Source organism: Procambarus clarkii, chromosome 68, assembly GCF_040958095.1.
Source record: "Procambarus clarkii isolate CNS0578487 chromosome 68, FALCON_Pclarkii_2.0, whole genome shotgun sequence".
NCBI classification, from domain to species: domain Eukaryota; kingdom Metazoa; phylum Arthropoda; class Malacostraca; order Decapoda; family Cambaridae; genus Procambarus; species Procambarus clarkii.
In genome coordinates this window covers 12,246,067-12,269,175 of record NC_091217.1, presented here as the reverse complement: position 1 = coordinate 12,269,175, position 23,109 = coordinate 12,246,067, and the positions used below count along the sequence as shown (strand labels likewise).

At 43.3% G+C, this 23,109-nt stretch overlaps 1 protein-coding gene across 1 annotated transcript in view; it reads left to right on the top strand.

Moving 5' to 3' along the window:
* Positions 1 to 23,109, top strand: part of fand (Pre-mRNA-splicing factor SYF1 fand) — a 58,660-nt gene that overhangs the window by 19,288 nt on the left and 16,263 nt on the right. Inside the window, exons 7-9 of the mRNA XM_045769438.2 lie at positions 4,842 to 5,005; positions 8,674 to 8,803; positions 13,401 to 13,621. Of these exons, the coding sequence (XP_045625394.1) occupies positions 4,842 to 5,005; positions 8,674 to 8,803; positions 13,401 to 13,621 (515 nt within the window). The remainder of the gene's footprint in view (positions 1 to 4,841; positions 5,006 to 8,673; positions 8,804 to 13,400; positions 13,622 to 23,109) is intronic.

The following is a 23,109-nucleotide window of genomic DNA, read 5'->3' as shown; positions in this document are numbered from 1 at the left end:
TTCGATCAAATGGTATTTTGTCCCAAACGGTTTGCAGGTGGGTGACTTTAGCCGTTTATACTGGTAATTCTTCCCCCATATCATGTATTATATGCATATGTCTGTTTAGGGAATTTTATTCCGATCAATATACAACCAAAAATAACTGTGTGCAACAAGTATAATCTTGACAAACATAACAAAAGTAAAAATATTTCGTGTGTGTTTGACGCTCACTGATATGTTCCAGCGTTGTTTTATATTTGTCGCTATTCTAACTTACGCTTTGTTGATATTTTTTACCTATGGGCACATAGAACATTCTATTGCAAACACATTGACATAAAAATGAATGACGTACATAGAAAATTAATGTCATGAGAGTGAAATAAGTATAAACTTTCAAAGCGCCGTGCGTCGTCCCGTCACCGATACCGGGTAACAATTTCACCACTTCCCACACTCTTGCGGGCGGGCTGCATCATTATTCTACGCTTATATTCATATCACCGTGTTGGGAATTTCATTGCGAGTCCATTGATACCAAAATTAACGCTGTAGAGCAAGTGTGGAGGTGATTACAATCCCAAGAGTAAAAACATTTTGTTGCTGATGGGCGCTCACGGCGAGTCATCTACGTAGTTATTTATTTGGTGCTGGTATCCCTATATGTTTCGTGACTTATTTTACTAATGTTCTTCTAGAGAATTTTATTGCGAACACGTTGGTACCAAAATGAAATACGTAGCATGAGAACTAAGGTCAGAAGAGTAAAAAGAGTATACACATTTTTGTTTTTACGCTTAAGCGATAAAAACGCAGCGCGCACATTCGGTTGGCTGAGTGACCTTTGCGGAGAGCGCGAAAGTGTTAATACACGAAAATTAACATATTTTGGCATAAATATTTTACAGCTAAGATTGAGATTTATAATAGAGTATGAATGAGAGGTTTGGCAGCAATGCGTGGTCAGCACCCTTCTCTCTCCACTTCCACCTCCCCTGACAACACCTTCCACCACTGACCCCACCTGCCTCCCCTGACCCCACCTGCCTCCCCTGACCCCACCTGCCTCCCCTGACCCCACCTGCCTCCCCTGACCCCATCTGCCTCCCCTGACCCCACGTGCCTCCCCTGACCCCACCTGCCTCCCCTGACCCCACCTGCCTCCCCTGACCCCGCCTGCCTCCCCTGACCCCGCCTGCCTCCCCTGACCCCGCCTGCCTCCCCTGACCCCGCCTGCCTCCCCTGACCCCGCCTGCCTCCCCTGACCCCGCCTGCCTCCCCTGACCCCGCCTGCCTCCCCTGACCCCGCCTGCCTTCCCTGACACCGCCTGCCTCCCCTGACCCCGCCTGCCTCCCCTGACACCGCCTGCCTCCCCTGACACCACCACAAATGATGCCAGCCACCTCACCAAGGCCTAACGTTCACACGACCTGTGCTTGTTTTATTGGCCTCCTCAAAATTTATTCTAAATAGGTATTAGTACAGTACGTAGGCTGTTAGAGGAGGGAGGGAGGGATCCAGGAAACAAACCCCCACCCCCTCAATGGCTCAGGGAGCGACCGGCCGGCCACACAATGCTAGCTGTTATCTACACCCCAATTGTATTAAAAATTCTGTGAAAAGGAAATGTGTTCAAACTGTTCAAAATATGTACTGTATATATCACAGTTTTCACCATTATTATTGCTCCAATATGACATTTTTCTAATAAAAAGGCTATTTTCAGTGTAGATAATGCGATAATTATTATTAAATTGACTCTTGGCATCTGACGACGAGAGGAGAGTGAGGTAGTGGGTGGTCTCTGTGGTCAGGTGCAGGAAGGAGGGTGGGGGGCAGGGGAGCATGGAGGCGCCAGTCACGTGTTGCCTCTACTGACACCACTTGCCTCCTGACAACAACTCTCTCACCAATGCCCCCTGACACCATTTTATCACCCTTTCAGCTGGTTGTCAGCTGCCTGGCTGACAACCTGCCTCCCATGAGAATACGTAACTTACACCACCTGCCCCCTAACAAAAAACCTTAACTACTGACACCACTTGCCTCCTGGCAACAACTCTCTCACTAATGCCCCCTGACACCATTTTATCACAATTTTTATCACCATTTCTCCCTAGAAACAGTGGGTAGGGATAATAAAATACTATACACGTATAACTGTTTACACTGGCGAATCATAGTTGATGACAGCCAGCTCCGACGCTCGGCCTCGGTGACCGCTTGGACGAACATTCCTCACTTAATCGAACATTTGTATGTTCCACTGAACATTTGGTACCGAATTCAATTTGTTCGGCTCTTCCGGGAATTCGATAGAGCGGGGTTCGTTAGTCTGAGGAAGCACTGTACTGACAGTTTTAGCCTCCACCACGTTCTTGGTTAGCTTGTTCAAACCATGTATCACTGTATTCAAATGAAAACTTTCTAATATTTTTTTTAGCACCTTTGTTTCCTTAGCTTGAATCTGTGTCCTCTTGTTCAGTAAATTGCTAGTTTCAGGAATTCCTCTTTCAATTTGATAGTTTCCTGTTAGTATTTTGTAAGTGGTAATCATATCATCTTTTTTTCTTCTATCTTCTAGTTTTGGCATGTTTAACACCTCTAGTCTCTACTCGTAACTCTTTTTATGAGGAGAGACGGGAGGCTTCAAGAATTTGTAATCTAATTACATCATGAGTTTTGTCTATTATGCAAGTAAATAGTGAGAGTAAGAACAAGACCGGAACATGAAGATGCCAACATAGATGACATTGCTCAAAATGCCACACCCACTACACCAGATTAATCTTTGTGTTTTCCCCTTTTTTCGGTTTATTTGTCCCCATTTACACTATTCTTCCCCTCCCTTTATGCCATACTCTTCACCTATTTGTACTTGTATGTATTTGACCCCCTAATGGAATAAATCCTATATGCCCAGTACAGTTCCATCACTTGAAAACGAACCATGTAGGTTTGAAACGTTGTGTAAATTTATAAATAGTGTAATACCGAGTTACTTGCATAGTTCTGTTGAATAAAACATGTAGATAGGTATACATAACATGTGTAAATAGTGTAATACAATCAGTAACAGTATGGTGGGAGGAGCAATGTTGGCGAGTAATATGTTGGAGGCGTGAGGGAGAGACTGGATGTTGGAGGAGTGAGGGGTGTTGCAGCTGACACTCGTAGAGTTCCGAGTGTGTTCATGTTGAATGTATATAGTGATAGTGTATAGTGTGTAAATAGACTGTATATATACATAAATTAGCATAATACAATGGAAATATGTGCCGGATATGTGTACACATGTGTCATGCACGTAACACAGTGTCTTCGGACAGAACGGATGTTCTACTGCTATAATATAGACTACATGTTCATTATACATAGGATTGGCACGTAAAAGCATGTAAAATGTATTTGGAAATGTGTGCAGAAAATGAACAAAAAAATATTCGTGGCAACTCGCGCATCCTGCCCCGAGCTCCCTATCGGCCCCGGGGGCGTATGCCACGGGCGACCAGGAAACGATGACGTCACGCACAAACTTACGGATCCCATAGCAGCTAAAGTACTTACAATTTCGACCTTCTGTTGCTATACCCTTACTCAGGGAAGGGTTTTTGACACTTTAAAAAACAGAAAAAAAAATTTCTTGAGATTTTATTTCCTGCGCACTGGGGGGGTGTCATATTTGGAGGCCGCACAGTTAACACTTTTGCCCGGGCATGACACAGCATTGCGTCATCTGTTTACTGTCGGTAATGCCGGGGATGACGCAGCATTGCGTCATCCACTTTAAATAATCGCCGAAAATCAAGTTTTTATCCGATTTTTTTTGGACTGGTTTTAAAATGCGCGCCGATGTCTTCCCATTTTCTTTGTTGAGCCTCGTGGCCCTCAGGTGGCTTGGCACACGCCGTGGGCCCATTGTTTTCGCTCCACTGTTGTGACCAATGTCGCCTGCCCTCGCATCTTAAAAGTGTGAACATTTCGGCTATTTTCCGTGGCTATATTTCTTACTGCGGCTTTAGAAACTATCTACGCTTACTCCACGATGGATAGTGATCATGAACAAGGCCCTTCCAGGAAGAAAATTGCGAAAGAAAGGCTTGAAAAGGGCGGGAATTGGGAGTGTAGCTGGAAGGTGTGCGAGCGCTCACTTGCGGCTAACGCGTGGCCCATCTTCAACTCGTTGGCGGTTGGAGCATGACCAGGTTTTTTATTTTATATGCTAATGTTCCTCTAGAGAATTCTATTGCGAACCCATTGAAACCAAAATGAAAGACCTAGGACGAAAATGGAGGTGACCAGAGTGAAAATAGTGAAAACATTTTATCGCGTTTGCACGCTCCTGGGTAACTCGTTCGCACTTTCTCTGTTTGCTGCGGGTAATTAGCTGGGCTTTTGGAGTTTATATGCATTTAGTGCTGTAGAGAATTCTATTGCGAACACAATGATACAAAATTTAATCTCGTAGGACGAGAATTAAGGTGACAAAGTTGAAGAGAGTATACACTTTTCAGTATTTACGCGCGCTCCTGTGACACCCTGGGTCCTATATCGCACAGTTGAGGGGTGGCGCGCGGGGTACGCCAAAGTGTTAAGGGGTTAAATTTCTATGCTGTTGTAAGATACTAGTATAATTTTACTCGAGTACAAGAAAGTATTTCACCCGAAGTATTGTGACACCATGTACTGTACATCTATGTGCATCTTCTGCTTTTGTTTATTGTTGCACATACCTTTTTAATTATAATAAAATAAATGGGTTAACTTGTTTTGAAAAAGGAATGACAGAAGTATCTTAATTTGATTTGTCATTTGTAAATAGGTAAAAACGAATACTCTTTAATTATGATCTCAGGCTCGAGATGTATATGAAGAAGGGCTGAGAAGTGTGATGACAGTGCGAGATTTTACGCAAGTGTTTGATGCCTATGCTCAGTTTGAAGAATTAATGCTAAAAAAACGTATGGAAGAAGTGGGAAATGAAGTTGAAGAAGAAGATGAAATTGACCTCGAATTACGGTATGTTTTGTTTCAATAAATTGTACTTAATTTGTATTTAGGTTTAGTAGTGTTTAATAAAAGGAATATAAATAGGGAATACTAAACCACACATGAGAAAATGAGGAGCTGACAACGTTTCGATCGATCCTAGACCAACCATCATCACAATTGACTTGATAATGATCCAGGACGGACCGAAACGACGTTGTCTCCTCATTTTCTAGTGTGTGGTTTAATCTTCATATCTTAAGCCAGGTTATTGTGACTCATCATTTGCATATAAATAGGGTTTTAAAAACATCAAGCCAAGTTAGATTACAAAAATATATTTAAATTGCAGAAATAGAAATTTAGAAATTAAAAACGTGAACACTAGTTCTGAAATATGTTGCAGATCTGTAGAATAAGATACCAAGAGTTATCATAGAAGAAACCTTGCTAGAAGTTTTCAAGCATTAGTTCCATAAGTAATTAAGTTGTAATAGTTGACATAAATAGAAGCTGCCTATCATGGGCCAGTAGCCTTTTACAAATTCATTAATTTGTATATCTAGAGCAGAGATTTTTCAACCATTTTCCTTCCATTTTCCTCTGAACATTATTAGTGTCATTCGTGTACCCCTGTAGTAACTAAAAAGTATGAAGAATTACATTCAATTATAAATATTTATTTATAATTGAATGTAATAATATTTCAATTATAAAATTTATTAGCATAAATAAATGGCTATATGACCATTTAATAGACCATTACAGTCCCCGTGGTATAGTGGTTAAGCCTGGCGTTTCGCGAGCGCTTTGCCCTGGGTTCGTATCCTGGCCGGGGAGGATTTACAGGGTGCAAATCCTTAACTGTAACCTCTGTTTAACTCAATAGTAAAATGTGTTTATTGGTTGTTAAGCGATTTTTTGTGGGGTCATATTCCAGGGAACATAGGATTAAGCACTGCAACATCTATTAGGTGGAAGAACTTTTTCGTCCACTTCACAGACTTGCGCCGCACTCCACTGCACCAAGCATCATGTCACATTTATTGACGAGGCACATGTTCACGTTATACTCTGACACAGTCCGGTTTATACATGGGGAAGTGTGTCAGAAAGTGAACTTTCCCACTGTCCAATATGGCACTGGTGTGAATCGTAATCAGCATACTCACCGCACGTCTGTTCTTCCACCGCACTGACAGCATATTGTCACACACTTGCGCAGCTGGCAATCACCCACTGCTATACCAATACCGAACACTGGCATTTCCTTCCTGTGGGTCTTCACAATGCCACATATGCCAGTGTTGTGGGCAAGGAGGTATGCGGTCAACAAGGGGCTGGTGTAATAGTTGTCAGTGAACAGTATACTGTATGCCCCTTGTTCGGCAACGGTTCCATCTGGGTTTTTATGACACTGCCGGAGAACCCCGTGTTCATCTTGAGCTGGTATGTCGACGTTTGTACCAGAATACAATATCATGTCCAAGACGATACCAGTCTCACAGTCGCACAGCACGAAAATCTTCAGTCCAGAATGGTGCCGCTTTGATGGGAGGTACTGCTTGAATGCCAGTCACCCCTTGAACAGTACTAGCAATTGTCGATAACCACATTCTGTGCAGGTACAAAATAATCCCTGAACTTCCCTCTCATGTCACTGAACACCTTCAATACTTTCCATACCTTCCACAGTCTGTCGTGTTTGTCCTCATTTGCATTATTCTCGAAATGCAGGCAGCCAAGAATCAAGAGGAACCTATCACACGACACATACCAGTTGAACACAGGCGATGGCACTAGGCTGTCTTTGCTCCAATAATCCTGGACGACATCTTTCTCGGAGTGCTTCTTCATCATCATGCTGAGTGCCAGAAACACGTACATTTCGTCAATTGTCGTGAACTTCTATCGCGTGAGGTGTGAGGCAGGTAAAATGCTGGCGTCTATGAGGCTGTGAGCGTACCTGTTTGTCTCAGTCACAAGATGCGTCATGAATATGTTGTTGAAATACACCTGGAAATATTCCATTTCTGCCATATCATCACCAGTATATGGGAATAATGGTGTAACACCAACATCGGTATCATCAAATGTTGGTATTTGAGAGACAAATGTGGAGCAATCATCCCAAACAAGTACACCCGGGGGTTTGGTGTTGGCGCCAACACCATGGCCAACACCACCACGAGCACCAAAAACGCGGCTGCGTCGTCTGGTGCTGGAGCTGCGTGAGGGGTATGCTAGACGATGAGGCAGATTTATGTACCGTAGGTCTACCACGAACACCTGATGTTGAGGGGCCACTGTCATCATTGCCCAAATGCTGTGAGACACGCTGCCGCCTGCCGTGACGTGTTGCTGAGGCAGCAAAACCCCGCCTGGTAACACACTCGCTGCTCGTACTCGGGTCGTCCACACTACTCGTATTGGAGCCTATGTCACTGAAGCCCGAGAAAGATTCATCGCATGTACTGTCACTGAATAAACTTGCGTCTGGGGACATACGTGGTGGTGGTGGTGATAACGTTGTTGCAACCCGTTCTCGCAAATTTAATAAGTCAATATTGACTTATTAAATATGTGCATAGGTGACATACTTAACATAATAGATACCCTTAAAAAGATTCATAGAAAACACCGACCTTACCTAACCTTGTTAGTATCTTAAGATAAGCATCTTATTGCTTCGTAATTACAATTATTACCTAACCTATAATAGGTATAGGTTAAGTAATAATTGTAATTACGAAGCAACAAGATGCTTATCTTAAGATACTAACAAGGTTAGGTAAGGTCGGTGTTTTCTATGAATCTTTTTAGGGGTATCTATTATGTTTAGTATATCACCTATGCACGTAGTTAAGTCAATATTGACTTTACGAATTTGCGAGAACGGGTTGGTTGTTGACCCAGGGCGGTGAGGCAGGCTGGGCGAGGCGCATGTGCTGTACATGCTCGCCATATCATCCACCTCAGTCTCCCTCACTTGTATCAGACCTCTGTGTAAAGTCTTTCTCTGGATCATAGTCTAGGTCATCATCCATAGCACCATCATCATGCAAAATATCGCGTATCTCCTCCTCAGAGAGTCGTTTTCCATGACCGGGGGTCACTGTGGAGCGGGAGCTCGTAGACAATGCGTCAGACATGGTTGTTGCTTTGAAACTGAGGCTCCCCATGGCTGCAGGGCATGCTGGGATTTTTTTTTCAAGATGGCAGACGATCACTGGGGGCCCCCAGGCATCCATCTCATACCCGCGTCACCGTGAGCTCGTTTTGAATGGAACATAAAAAATATAGATACTTAGAAGTGTGTTACGCACCCCCGTCGAGGGCCTGCAGGTGCAATGCGCAGTTGAGGGGTTAAGGATAGGAGTAGGAGGTGAGGCAAAGAAAAGAATGAGCAGATATGTTGTATGAGATGCAGGGAGTGTGTGTTTACAGTGCATGAAATGTGGAAGGGAACACTTAGTGCTGTAGCAGTTTATGAAGAGTGACTGAATGTTTAACATAGAATTTACCATGACAACTCTTGGGAAGAGCTTTACATTGAGTCATATCTAGCAGTGTGCTACTGTGGATGACTTGCTGGAATATGATACTGAAGCTACATGATGCAATGATGTGTGTGAGATTTGGTGAATGGATGGGTGTCTTTATCAGCATCTTTAAGGTTTTTTCTTTTTCAATTGCAGGTTGGCTAGATACGAAGATCTGATGCAACGCAGACCACTTTTACTCAATTCAGTTATGCTACGGCAAAATCCACATAACGTTTTAGAGTGGCAGAAGAGAGTAACACTCTATGAAGGAAAGCCTAAAATGGTAATTATTCTTTTTCTTAGTTATTAATGAAACTTGTTGATCTTTGAAGTTTTGAAGCATTCCACAATGTGATTTATAAAAATGGTAGAATAGAGCATTGTAGCAAGACAGTCATAAAAGTAAATAGATGTTTAATTATTATATTTCTTTGTTTGAGATGAGTGTATTTTATGGATAAATTGTAAAAGTGAATCAAGACATATGCCTCATCCGATGGACTACAGTGCAGTAATAATAAATAACAATTATTCCATATGAAAGATCCTCTTTTTCTGTGGGGAGCCCCATCAGCTCCCTGAAGCTATCATCACTGATTAAGTGCCAAACTACCTAGTGTCATCAGTTGCCGAGTTCTTTTTGCCTACTGGGGACCAAGAGCCAAAACCTGGCCCTCAGAGAGGTGCAGGGAGCGATGGCCTATGATCACTTTACATTTAAAGGATATCATCTTTGCCATCACCAGGGAAGGCATCCAGAAAGTTAGAAGAATCAAAACAAACCAGTGCCTGGTTCGCACACTAATACTCCTGGCTTACATACACTTCCCTGTAAAACACTGCCATAAAAGCAAGATAACAGAAAAGAAAATGGGAAATAAGAGCCAGAACAACGTGACCTTCAGGTAAGCACATCGGTAAAGAATTGAAGCCTATTGCCCTGGGTAGCCCGGGCCGGCTTCCTCCTACCCCCAATGAGGTGAAGGTGGAGCAGGGGGCTAGTTTCACCAAGTTTTGGTTGTTTCTTTAAGTATTGGGAGAGTTCTTTTGTCATTTTTGGGGCTTTGGTTGCATTTTTAAACTATCAGTGGTTTGTTTTGATTCATCTATCTTTCTGGCATCCTTTCCTGGTGATGGCAAAGATGATAAATAAATAAATAAATAAATAAATAAATAAATAAATAAATTTTTATTCAGGTAAGGTACATACATACAAGGTAAGGTAAAAAAGTTGATGGATTTATAGATAGAGCTAGTACATACAATGCCTAAAGCCACTATTACGCAAAGCGTTTCGGGCAGATATGATATCCTTTATCCTTTAAATGTAAAGTGATCATAGGCCATCACTCTCTGCACCTCTCTGAGGGTGCCAGGTTTTGGCTCGTGGTCCCCAGTAGGCAAAAAGGACTCTGCAACTGATGACACCAGGTAGTATGGCCTATAGGTATAGGTAATCAGTGATGATAGCTTCAAGGAGCCTCTGGGACTGGTTGGTGTGGGCTCCCAGCCAGTCTGCTTGTCTGCTCGCCGCAGGGGTGGTTCTTTCCCAGTTTGCCGGGTTCGGGATCCTGGTGCACTGAAGGAAGTCTCATCTTGTTCCATCCCAGGGTCAGACCTGTCTGGTCCTCGTGTGGGACTCGGACCGCTTCCATGTCCCTCCCTCTGGTGCCATTGCTGCAGCCGCGGTCCTGCCTTCAGCTGTTCTGAGGGGTTCCCGGGTCACTCGGTGGTTGCTCGTGCAGTTGTGTGGGGGTCTGAACTTCGCAGTGCTGATTTACCCGCCAGGTCGGGTCTGGCTGCGGCATCTGTTCTGGTTCCTTCGGGGATGTCACTTCCACCTCTCTCGAGATTGCTGGGTTTGGCTTTGGCGCCTACCTGAGCCCTCACTCGATGTGTTCACGGATGCCTCGTCTCTCGGCTGGGGTTTTGTAACTGGTGCTCACCAGGCCGGTCAAGGGGGTGGACTCCGTCCTTTTGTCGGGCTCACAGTGTGGTGCGGGGTTTCGTAGCGGTTGGCTGTCTCTTCAGAGGGTTCAGGTCACTCAGGGTTCGACGATTTGGCTCCATTCGGACTGCTCTCCGGTGGTTAATTGTCTGAACTGCGGGGGTTCTCTTCGGTCCTTGGCTCTTGGGGCTGGTCGCTTCGAGTGGCTTGCCTTGATTTTCAGGGTTTGGCTCTCCGTGCGGTTCATATCTGGGGAGTATCCAACGTCCTGGCAGATGATCTGTCTCGGTTCATTCCCCTGTCCTTGGAATGGGCGGTTGACGCCAACTCCTTTAGGTGGCTCTGCTGGACGTACTTACTCCCGGGGGTGGACCTCTTCGCGTTGACGTGGTCTTGGCATCACCTGATATATATGGCGCCGTTTCCCGACTTTAGAGCCATTGTGGTGGAAGCCCTTCGGTAGGACTGGTCGAGGTGGAGTTACCTGTACATCTTTCCCCACTGTCCAGCTATTGCTTCAGGTCCTGGCTTGGTTGGAGACTTACCAGGGGAGAGTCATCCTGTTGGCTCCTTGGTGGCCAGCCCAGCCATGGTTCAGGCGCTGCTTGGTCAGTGTCCGAATCCCCAATGCTTTCCGCAGCTCTGCCTCTTTCAGCAAATCGAACTGGTCAGGTATGTGGCTAGTTCAGTCTACTCTTCTACTCTTCACATCTGGTCTTTTTGACACAGGTTTATCACCACTTGCCTGGTGATCAGGTGGCTTCGGTGATGTTGTTCCACCTGCGAGCTTCATCTCAGCGACAGTATGAAGTTTCCTGGTGATCTTTTCATCATTTTCTATCTCTTCGTAGGTTGTCGTCTATATCTGTTCAGTTCTTGTTCTTTCTTTCTTGACTTTTTCAGGACCGTCATTTGATGCCACATACTGTCACCTCTTATCGTGCAGCACTGGCGGAGCCACATATCAGGTGTTGCCCCTTCCGACTCGGTGATGTAGGTTGAGCCAGAATTCCTTGCTAAAGCTTTAGAGTCGGCCTAGCAGGCTTCTCTCTTGGAAGTTTTTTCCTTGGACTCTGTGTTTTCTTCAAGGGTTGTGGGCTTGGATGAGGTCTCTGCCCCAGGGCCTGTGTCGGGGGTTCCCGGGGGTGGAGGGAAATCCGCTTGGAGTGCTTGACGTAACAATGAACCAGCCTTGTAACATTGACTCCTTTTGAATCTGCCTGGGCCTTTGTGTCTTTGTTGTGCATCAACAACCTTGGATTGTTGATATTTGGTTCGTTAGGCGGGGGGTGCATCATGTTTTGTGTCCGATTGCAGCTTTACGTTGCTATTTGTGAGCTATTGGTACAGCGGCAGTAGACGAGCTCTGGGTGGACCTGGTTTTCCTGGTTCCCTGTTCCAGGGCTCATGTCTCTCAGGTTGTCCGCAGGGTTATCAAGTCTAGCCAGCCTGCGGTCTACCTTCGTGCTAATGATGTGAGGAAGTACATTAGTACCTCAGTTTTTGAATTTAATCCGTTCCCAGAGATGGTATGAAAACCCAAAATACAAAAACCAAAACGAATTTTCCCATAAGAAATAATGTAAATTTAATTAATATGTTCCACACCTCCCAAATATATTAACTAAAACATAAATTTAATGCAGATTTATACTCTTAGATACCTTACCTTTATTGAGGACTCTTGTTAGTGTATGTAAGACAGTGAGGAAGGGGGAGAGGAAGAGAGGTGTTAGTGTTTGAAAGGGGAGTCTCCCTTCCATTATAACAGCAGTGATGACATTTCTGGGGTACTTTCTCTTATGTTTTGCAGGCATACCACTAGGACCTGGTTGTGGCTCATTGCTTGCTTGTGTTACTAACAATCTGTCTATAGACACTTGTTTTCCCTATGTTTTAACACTTGTCTGTAGTGAGACATCACATTGTCTCACTATGAATGATCTCTTCTTTTTCCTCTTATCATCATCCTCACAACTATTTTCTTAGGTTGAACATTACTACTGACTTTCTTGGAACCCATGCATGATATATAATAAAAACTTTTATGTTCAGAAACCAAAAAAGCACAAAAACAAGGAAATTCATCACAAAGAATTCAAACTCAATCATCACTATGCGGGAGACACTGGTAAACTGAGACGCCACATGCTCTGTCGACTCGTATGTGTATAAACAAACTCCAAAAACCGAGGCAAACAACAAGTACCGAATCAAATTTTTCAAAGAAATTGAGTTAGAGTACTGAAAAATATACAAAAAACGGGCATACAAAAACCGAGGTTCCTCTGTATGCAGCTCTTGCTGCCGTCTTTGGTAATATGTTCTGGGTCGATATTCGGGTGCAGGGGTTTTGGAAATCGAACAGGATCCTGGCCGTCAGATATCTTGTTAATGTCCTGAACCCTCTGTGGCCTTGTGTTGCCTTGGGACATCTGTCATGGCCAGTTGTCTTCGTCATGAGACCTGCGGTACTGCCGCCTCCACGGTAAGTCCCTGTTTTTAGTTATCTGTGGGTAGATAGCTTCAGGGAGCCAACGGAGCTTCCCCTCTGAAAACTAGCATTTAATGTAATGAAACACCATTTTCTGGGTGAGCCCCGGTGGCTCCCTGACACCCTCCCTCCCTCCGTTCGGTGATTTTCATCATTCTCAGAGCTGAGGGTGGTGCTGCCTGCTCGCCTGCTCCATTCGCCTCTATGAGGGGGACGCTAGGTTTTTGGCTCGTGGCCCCCAGTAGGCACTCGAACTCAAAGGACTGATGGCACCAAACTAAAATGGCACATACCAGTTTGATAGCTTCAGTGAGTCTACGGGGCTCACCCAGAAAATGGCATTTCATTACATTCAACGCTGGTTTGTTGTGCGTCTTCAAGTGGATTACTTTTACCAAGGAACAAATAATAATTTTTTATTTTTATGTCTTTTTGCAGATTGTTGCTACATATATGGAAGCAGTAAAAACAATTGATCCAAAACAAGCAACAGGAAAGCTGTTTTCACTTTGGGTTAACTTTGCCAAGTTTTATGAAGAAAATAACCAAATTATAGATGCACGAATTATATTTCAGCGAGCTACTGAAGTAACATATGTAAAGGTTGACGATTTAGCCAGTGTTTGGTGTGAGTGGGCTGAAATGGAAATAAGACACGAGTGAGTACTTTTGCACTATGTAATTTTATATCTTCCTTAAAAATAATTTTTAATTTGGTATACCTGGTAAAGATACCTTATCAATATGAGAAATAATTAGAAAACGATAAAGTAGTATGATTTGTATTTAGGCAGTGCAAGCATAAAGCAAGTATCTCTGTATACTATTTAAGCATGCTTATCTGGGAAAAAATGTATATATAATATATACAATATGTGTGTGTGTGTAATTACCTAAGTGTAATTACCTAAGTGTAGTTACAGGATGAGAGCTACGCTCGTGGTGTCCCGTCTTCCCAGCACTCTTTGTCATATAACGCTTTGAAACTACTGACAGTCTTGGCCTCCACCACCTTCTCACCTAACTTGTTCCAACCGTCTACCACTCTGTTTGCGAAAGTGAATTTTCTTATATTTCTTCGGCATCTGTGTTTAGCTAGTTTATATATATGACCTCTTGTTCTTAAAGTTCCAGGTCTCAGGAAATCTTCCCTATCAATTTTATCAATTCCTGTTACTATTTTGTATGTAGTGATCATATCACCTCTTTTTCTTCTGTCTTCTAGTTTTGGCATATTTAATGCCTCTAACCTCTCCTTGTAGCTCTTGCCCTTCAGTTCTGGGAGCCACTTAGTAGCATGTCTTTGCACCTTTTCCAGTTTGTTGATGTGCTTCTTAAGATATGGGCACCACACAACCGCTGCATATTCTAGCTTTGGCGTAACAAAAGTTGTGAACAATTTCTTTAATATATCGCCATCCATGTATTTAAAAGCAATTCTGAACTTGTGTGTGTGTGTACACATGTGCATGTGTACACACACTTGTGTACACATGTGTACTTGTACTTGTGTACACTTGTGTACACCCCACTGAGAAGGTAGACACACCATCAGATGATGGTTTCAAAGGATTCTCAACACAAGATATAAGGAAAGGAGGTGTTCTTGGCAGGTTAGAGATAATTGAGGACATGCAAAAGAAGTATGAAGAAAAAGTGCTTAAATTAGAAGAGGACAATGGAACTCTTTGGAGTGAGCTTTGCACTCTAAAAGGGAGTATGCTTCAACAAGGTAAGATTATTACTGCATTAACAGACAAGGTAACAAATCAGGAGGAGCAAATCAAGGAACTAGTGAAAGAAAATGAGGCATGGAAAGTGAAGTGTGGTGACTTTGAAGAAATAAACAAGAAGATAGACTCATATGGTGAACAACTCCAAGCAAGCCTAAGGGCTAACATAGAGTTAGGTAAGGATCTCCAACTGGAAACTTCACTGTCAACTCACATAGAGGAGGTGAATAAAGAACTAGAAAAGTATAAAGAAGAAATAAAAGCGACATATGCTGAAGTTGTAAAAGAGAAAGAGACTATCAAAGAAGTGTGTTCGGAAGTCAAAACCAGAAATGACCAACAAGAAGCAGAAATTAGGCAAGCAATTAGGAAAGAACTGGTTACCAACAGTAAACTGGTACAAAACACTGCAGATAGAACTAAGTCTATAATCATTTTTTGATGTTTAGAGAAAGAAATTCCATCTAGGGTGGACCGAGCGGCAGAAGAGATGAAAATCATAGAGAAAATAGTAGGTTTAGGAGAAGGCTCAAAGGAAAATGTCAGTGATTTTAGAAGAATAGGAAAATATGAGAAAGAAAAGAACCGCCCCTTAAGGGTGACGTTTAATGGTGTGAAAAACATGATGGAAGTGCTAAGAAATGCCAGGAAACTGCAGAGTGATGAGGTTGGCAAATTTTGGTCAATAAGACAAGACCTCTCCAAGGAAGACAGAGAAAAGCTGAAAATGAACTTAATTGAGGCAAAACGTCTAAATGGGGATAGAAATGAAGAAGACAGAAATTCTTTTTTTTACAAAGTGACAGGGACTGGAAAGCTTGTGAAATGGTACATAAAAACAAAGCAACAAGATCAGTAGTGGAAGGGGGAGTAAAGAGCAAAGGAAAAGGGAACATGTTCCTGAAAATTGTATATACCAACATAGATGGAGTGAGGTCAAAAACTTTGGAGTTGCAAGATATAATCCAGCTTAGGGTCCCAGATATTGTTGCATTATCAGAAACGAAACTTGAAGGAAATATAATAAATGAAGTCATATTCCCAAGAGGCTACTCAGTTTGGAGACGTGACAGGAAAACTGGGAAGGGAGGAGGAGTGGCTGTACTGGTGAAAAAACACCTGAAGGTAAAAGAGTTAATATTTGAAAACCCTCGAGATATTGACATAATGGCATTGCAGGTCTGGAATCAGGATGATAACCTGATAATTGTAAATACCTACAGCCCACCAGCAAGCAACACGTGGACAAAGGAAGAACTGGATGACAAACGAGAGGGCCTCATAATGGTCATGAGAGATATTATTGTACAAGCAGATAAAGATAAATCACGACTGTTGATACTGGGGGACTTCAACTTTAGAGCAATAGACTGGGAGGCCTATGAAGCAAGAACGGAGGACTTTTGGACATGCAGATTTGTGAACCTCATTCTGGAGACATTCTTGTATCAACACATAAAGCAAGCCACAAGAATGAGGGAAGGAGATGTACCGTCAGTACTGGATCTAGTATTCACCAGGAAAGAAGAAGAGATTTTTGACATCCAGTACCTTCCTCCCTTGGGAAAGAGTGATCACGTCCTGTTAGACATTAAATATGCTTTAAGATATCATCTAGAAGAATATGGGGACATTGAAACAGTTGATAAACTCGATTTAAAGAGAGGCAACTATGGGGAACTTCGAAATTTTTTTAATGAGTGTAATTGGACAGAATTGTTGGTAGGCAGGGAAGTAAATGAAATGTATGCCAAATTTTTAAAACTATACGAGGAAGGCACACAAACATTCATACCAAAACAGAGATGCAGGACCAGAAAACAGGATTGGTTCGACAGAAATTGTGAGAGGGCAAGAGACCAAAAGACACAAAAATGGAATCAGTATAGGAAGAGGCCAAACCCCCAAACATACCAGCGATACAAAGATGCGAGAAACAACTATACAGCAGTAAGGAGAGAGGCAGAAAGAAATTTTGAAAAAGGGATAGCAGATACTGTAAATGTAAAACAGAACCGGGCCTATTCTACAAATTCATAAACAACAAATTGCAGGTAAAGGATAATATCCAGAGGTTGAAAATGGGAAACAGATTCACGGAAAATGAAAAGGAAATGTGTGAAACATTAAATGAAAAGTTCCAAAGTGTGTTTGTACAAAATGAAATCTTCAGAGAACCAGACACAATAAGAATTCCAGAGAACAACATAGAGCGGATAGAGGTGTCTAGAGATGAAGTGGAAAATATGCTAAAGGAGCTCGGGAGGAACAAAGCAGCTGGCCCAGATGGCGTTTCACCATGGGTTCTGAGAGAATGTGCATCTGAGCTCAGCATTCCACTTCACCTGATCTTTCAGGCATCCCTGGGTACAGGAATCGTAGCAGACGTGTGGAAACAGGCTAACATAGTTCCAATCTACAAAAGTGGCAGCAGGGAAGACCCCCTCAATTATAGACCTGTATCATTGACAAGTGTAATAGTGAAAGTATTGGAAAAGCTAATCAAAACTAAATGGGTAGAACACCTGGAGAGAAATGATATAATATCAGACAGACAGTATGGTTTTCGATCAGGAAGATCCTGTGTATCGAATTTACTCAGTTTCTATGATCGGGCCACAGAGATATTACAGGAAAGAGATGGCTGGGTTGACTGCATCTATCTGGACCTAAAAAAGGCTTTCGACAGAGTTCCACATAAGAGGTTGTTCTGGAAACTGGAAAATATTGGAGGGGTGACAGGTAAGCTTCTATCATGGATGAAAAATTTTCTGACTGATAGAAAAATGAGGGCAGTAATCAGAGGCAATGTATCGGAATGGAGAAATGTCACAAGTGGAGTACCACAGGGTTCAGTTCTTGCACCAGTGATGTTTATTGTGTACATAAATGATCTACCAGTTGGTATACAGAATTATATGAACATGTTTGCTGATGATGCTAAGATAATAGGAACGATAAGAAATTTAGATGATTGTCATGCCCTTCAAGAAGACCTGGACAAAATAAGTATATGGAGCACCACCTGGCAAATGGAATTTAATGTTAATAAATGTCATGTTATGGAATGTGGAATAGGAGAACATAGACCCCATACAACCTATATATTATGTGAGAAATCTTTAAAGAATTCTGATAAAGAAAAAGATCTAGGGGTGGTTCTAGATAGAAAACTATCACCTGAGGACCACATAAAGAATATTGTGCAAGGAGCCTATGCGATGCTTTCTAACTTCAGAATTGCATTTAAATACATGGATGGCGATATACTAAAGAAATTGTTCATGACTTTTGTTAGGCCAAAGCTAGAATATGCAGTTGTTGTGTGGTGCCCATATCTTAAGAAGCACATCAACAAGCTGGAAAAGGTGCAAAGACATGCTACGAAGTGGCTCCCAGAACTGAAGGGCAAGAGCTACGAGGAGAGGTTGAAAGCATTAAACATGCCAAAACTAGAAGACAGAAGAAAAAGAGGTGATATGATCACTACGTACAAAATAGTAACAGGAATTGATAAAATCGACAGGGAAGGATTCCTGAGACCTGGCACTTCAAGAACAAGAGGTCATAGATTTAAACTAGCTAAACACAGATGCCGAAGAAATATAAGAAAATTCACCTTCGCAAATAGAGTGGTAGACGGTTGGAACAAGTTAAGTGAGAAGGTGGTGGAGGCCAAGACCGTCAGTAGTTTCAAAGCGTTATATGACAAAGAGTGCTGGGAAGACGGGACACCACGAGCGTAGCTCTCATCCTGTAACTACACTTAGGTAATTACACTTAGGTAATTACATGTCTGTGTGTGTGCACATGTGTATATGCATACACACGTGTGTGTAACATACCTTGTGTATATACATAATGTGTATATGTGTATGTGTATCTTTTTTTTCGGAGGGGGCTCTGTTCCCTTCTCTGTTGACGGGGCGCTGGGGTAGCACCTTGCTCTGTTGACTCTCGCATGGTCCCGCAGTTAGTGAGCGCTTTTGGTTGTCTTCCGGCCTCTGGTGGCAGCGGTGGACGGCTTCTAACCTCTGCGCTTCGTCATGTCATCTTAGTGGGTGCGTTGGACGTGGTTGATCCACCCCAATCTTCTGGGGTTCCCGTCTGCTCTTTGCAGAGATGGGCCTGTCGAATCTGCGGGTCTTCTGGACTACTTCAGTCTGCGCCCTGGATTCTATGCCCTCATCGGAGGACTGTTGTCTCCTGTCCGGCTTCTGTTGGGGCCGGGTGCCTGGATGGTGGCCCTGGACCTCCAGGTCAATTCTTGGCATGTTCCTCTCCAGTTTTCCAGGACTGGCACAGTTGGTGGTGGGACTTCATGCTTACCGCTTTTGTTGCCTTCCCTATTTTGTAATTGGCACTTGGTGTATTTTTGCATCTTTACCGGATCTTGGTGCCCTGTCTGAGTCTGCTTGGGATTCGGTGTCTGGCCTACCTCAACGACTAGCTGATGTGGGCTCCCAGTCGGTCCGCTTGTCTGCTCGCCAGGGGTGTGGTTCTTTCCAGATCGCCGGGTTTGGTTTCCTTGTGATATGGAGGCCATTCCATCTGTTTCCATCCCGGGTTCGGACCTGGCTGGGTCTTGTTTAGGGCTCTTGGGCCGCTCCTTGTCTTTCCCTCCAGAAGTGTTGCTGCGGCTGTGGTCCCGCCTTCGGCTGTTCATGAGGGGGTCCCGGGTTGCTCAACGGTACCTCGAGCAGTTGTGCGGGAGTCTGAACTTCGACGTGCTGGTCTGCCCGCGGGGTCGGGTTTGACTTCGGCGTCTGGTTGCTTCCTTTGGAGACTCTCCTTCTGCCTCTCTTGCAATCGTTGGGTTCGTTCCTCCGGGGATCTTGTGTTGGTGCTGTGTCACCAGCTTCCTCTTTGGGGTTTTCGGGGTTCCGTGCCTTGACACCTCCCCAAGCCTTCGCTCGATGTGTTCACGGACGGGTCATCTCTCGGCTGGGGCTTTGTGACCAGTGCTCACCAGGTCGACCGGGGATGGTGTGGTCTGTCCATCCGTCGGGCTCACAGCACTTCGAGAGTTTGTGACTGTCTGATTTGTGCTTCGGAGGGTTTGGGCCACTCGGTGCTCTACCATTCAGCTCCATTCGGACTGTTCTCTGGCAGTTCTTTGCCGGAACCACAGGGTTTTCTCTTAGGTGTTGACCTTTGGGGTTGGTTCCTTAAAGTGGCTCATTTGCTGGATTCTCGGGGTTTGGCTAACAGTGAGGTTCATGTTCGGGGTGTCCTGCGTCCAGGCGGACAGCTGTCTCGGTTCATTCCTCCGTTTGCGGATTGGCCAGTCATCGCCGATTCGTTTTGTTGGCTCTGCCTGACGTATGGACTCCTGGCCATAGACGTCTTCGAGTTGGCGTGGTCTAGGCGTCGCCCCTTTTTATGTGGCGCCCTTTCCCGCGTACGAGGCGTTCATGGTGTATGCTTTTCGGCAGGACTGGTCGAGGTGGGGTACCTGTTCCTCTTCTCCCGGTCCAGCTGTTGCTTCGGGTTCTGGCTCGTTTGGAGCCCATTCCCACAAGAGGTTCGGCAGTATAGAAACACCAGTTCCTGGTGTTTCTATGCACTGTTTCTTGCTCTTCGTAGGTTGTCTTCTTTTTTGCATTGGGTTGTCTTGTCCTTTTTTGGGTTTTCAGGACTACAGTTATTTGATGTTTCTTACTGTCGCCTCGTTTTGTGCCGTGCTGGCGGAGCCACTCCGGCTCCGGCAATTCAGTGTGTGTGTGTAATTACCTAAGTGTAGTTACAGGATGAGAGCTACACTCGTGGTGTCCCGTCTTCCCAGCACTCTTTGTCATATAACGCTTTGAAATATGTGTGTGTGTGTGTGTAATTACCTAAGTGTAATTACCTAAGTGTAATTACCTAAGTGTAGTTACAGGATGAGAGCTACGCTCGTGGTGTCCCGTCTTCCCAGCACTCTTTGTCATATAACGCTTTGAAACTACTGACGGTCTTGGCCTCCACCACCTTCTCACTTAACTTGTTCCAACCGTCTACCACTCTGTTTGCGAAGGTGAATTTTCTTATATTTCTTCGGCATCTGTGTTTAGCTAGTTTAAATCTATGACCTCTTGTTCTTGAAGTGCCAGGTCTCAGGAAATCTTCCCTGTCGATTTTATCAATTCCTGTTACTATTTTGTATGTAGTGATCATATCACCTCTTTTTCTTCTGTCTTCTAGTTTTGGCATGTTTAATGCTTCTAACCTCTCCTCGTAGCTCTTACCCTTCAGTTCTGGGGGCCACTTAACAGCATGTCTTTGCACCTTTTCCAGTTTGTTGATGTGCTTCTTAAGATATGGGCACCACACATATTCTAGCTTTGGCCTAACAAAAGTCATGAACAATTTCTTTAGTATATCGCCATCCATGTATTTAAATGCAATTCTGAAGTTAGAAAGCATAGCATAGGCTCCTTGCACAATATTCTTTATGTGGTCCTCAGGTGATAGTTTTCTATCTAGAACCACCCCTAGATCTCTTTCTTTATCAGAATTCTTTAAAGATTTCTCACATAATATATAGGTTGTGTGGGGTCTATGTTCTCCTATTCCACATTCCATAACATGACATTTATTAACATTAAATTCCATTTGCCAAGTGGTGCTCCATCTACTTATTTTGTCCAGGTCTTCTTGAAGGGCATGACAATCATCTAAATTCCTTATCCTTCCTATTATCTTAGCATCATCAGCAAATATGTTCATATAATTCTGTATACCAACTGGTAGATCATTTATGTACACAATAAACATCACTGGTGCAAGAACTGAACCCTGTGGTACTCCACTTGTGACATTTCTCCATTCCAATACATTGCCTGTGATTACTGCCCTCATTATTCTATCAGTCAGAAAATTTTTCATCCATGATAGAAGCTTACCTGTCACCCCTCCAATATTTTCCAGTTTCCAGAACAACCTCTTATGTGGAACTCTGTCGAAAGCCTTTTTTAGGTCCAGATAGATGCAGTCAACCCAACCATCTCTTTCCTGTAATATCTCTGTGGCTCGATCATAGAAACTGAGTAAATTCGATACACAGGATCTTCCAGATCGAAAACCATACTGTCTGTCTGATATTATATCATTTCTCTCTAGGTGTTCTACCCATTTAGTTTTGATTAGTTTTTCCAATACTTTCACTATTACACTTGTCAATGATACAGGTCTATAATTGAGGGGGTCTTCCCTGCTGCCACTTTTGTAGATTGGAACTATGTTAGCCTGTTTCCACACGTCTGCTACGATTCCTGTACACAGGGATGCCTGAAAGATCAGGTGAAGTGGAATGCTGAGCTCAGGTGCACATTCTCTCAGAACCCATGGTGAAACTCCATCTGGACCAACTGCTTTGTTCTTACTTAGCTCCTTGAGCATTTTTTCCACTTCGTCTCTAGACACCTCTATGTGCTCTATGTTGTTCTCTGGAATTCTTATTGTATCTGGTTCCCTAAAGATTTCATTTGTACAAACACACTTTGGAACGTTTCGTTTAGTGTTTCACACATTTCCTTTTCATCTTCCGTGAATCTATTTCCCATTTTCAACCTCTGAATATTATCCTTTACCTGCAATTTGTTGTTTATGAATTTATAGAATAGACCTGGTTCTGTTTTACATTTGTCTGCAATCCCTTTTTCAAAATTTCTTTCTCCCTCTCTCCTCACTGCCGTGTAGTTGTTTCTCACATCTTTGTATCGCTGGTATGTTTGAGGGTTCGGCCTCTTCCTGTATTGATTTCATTTTTGTGTCTTTTGGTCTCTAGCCCTCTCGCAATTTTTATTGAACCAATCCTGTTTCCTAGTTCTGCATCTCTGTTTTGGTATAAATTTTTTTGTGCCTTTATCATATATTTCACAAAACTTGACATTCATCTCATTCACTTCCTTGCCTAGCATCAAGTCTGTCCAATTATACTCACTAAAAAAATTTCTAAGGTCACCATAATGTCCTCTCCTGAAGTCTGGTTTTTCAACTGCTTCAACCTCCTTATTTTCTTCCAGCTTATAACGCATTGCATACTTTATTCCCAAAAAGACATGGTCACTTTTACCCAAGGGAGGAAGGTACTGAATGTCAAATATCTCTTCCTCCTTCCTGGTAAATATCAAATCTAGCATAGAGGGAACGTCCCCTTCCCTCATCCTCGTAGCTTGTTTAACATGTTGATACAAGAATGTTTCCAGGATGAGGTCTACAAATTTACAGGTCCAAAAATCTAATGTTTTAGCTTCATATGCTTCCCAGTCTATGGATTTCAAATTGAAGTCACCGACTATCAACAGTCGTGATCTATCGGTATCCGCTCTCGCTATAATCTCTCTCATTATTGTTATAAGACTTTCACGTTTACTATCTAGCTCCTCCTTTGACCATGTGCTGCTTGGCGGTGGACTATATGCATTTATTAT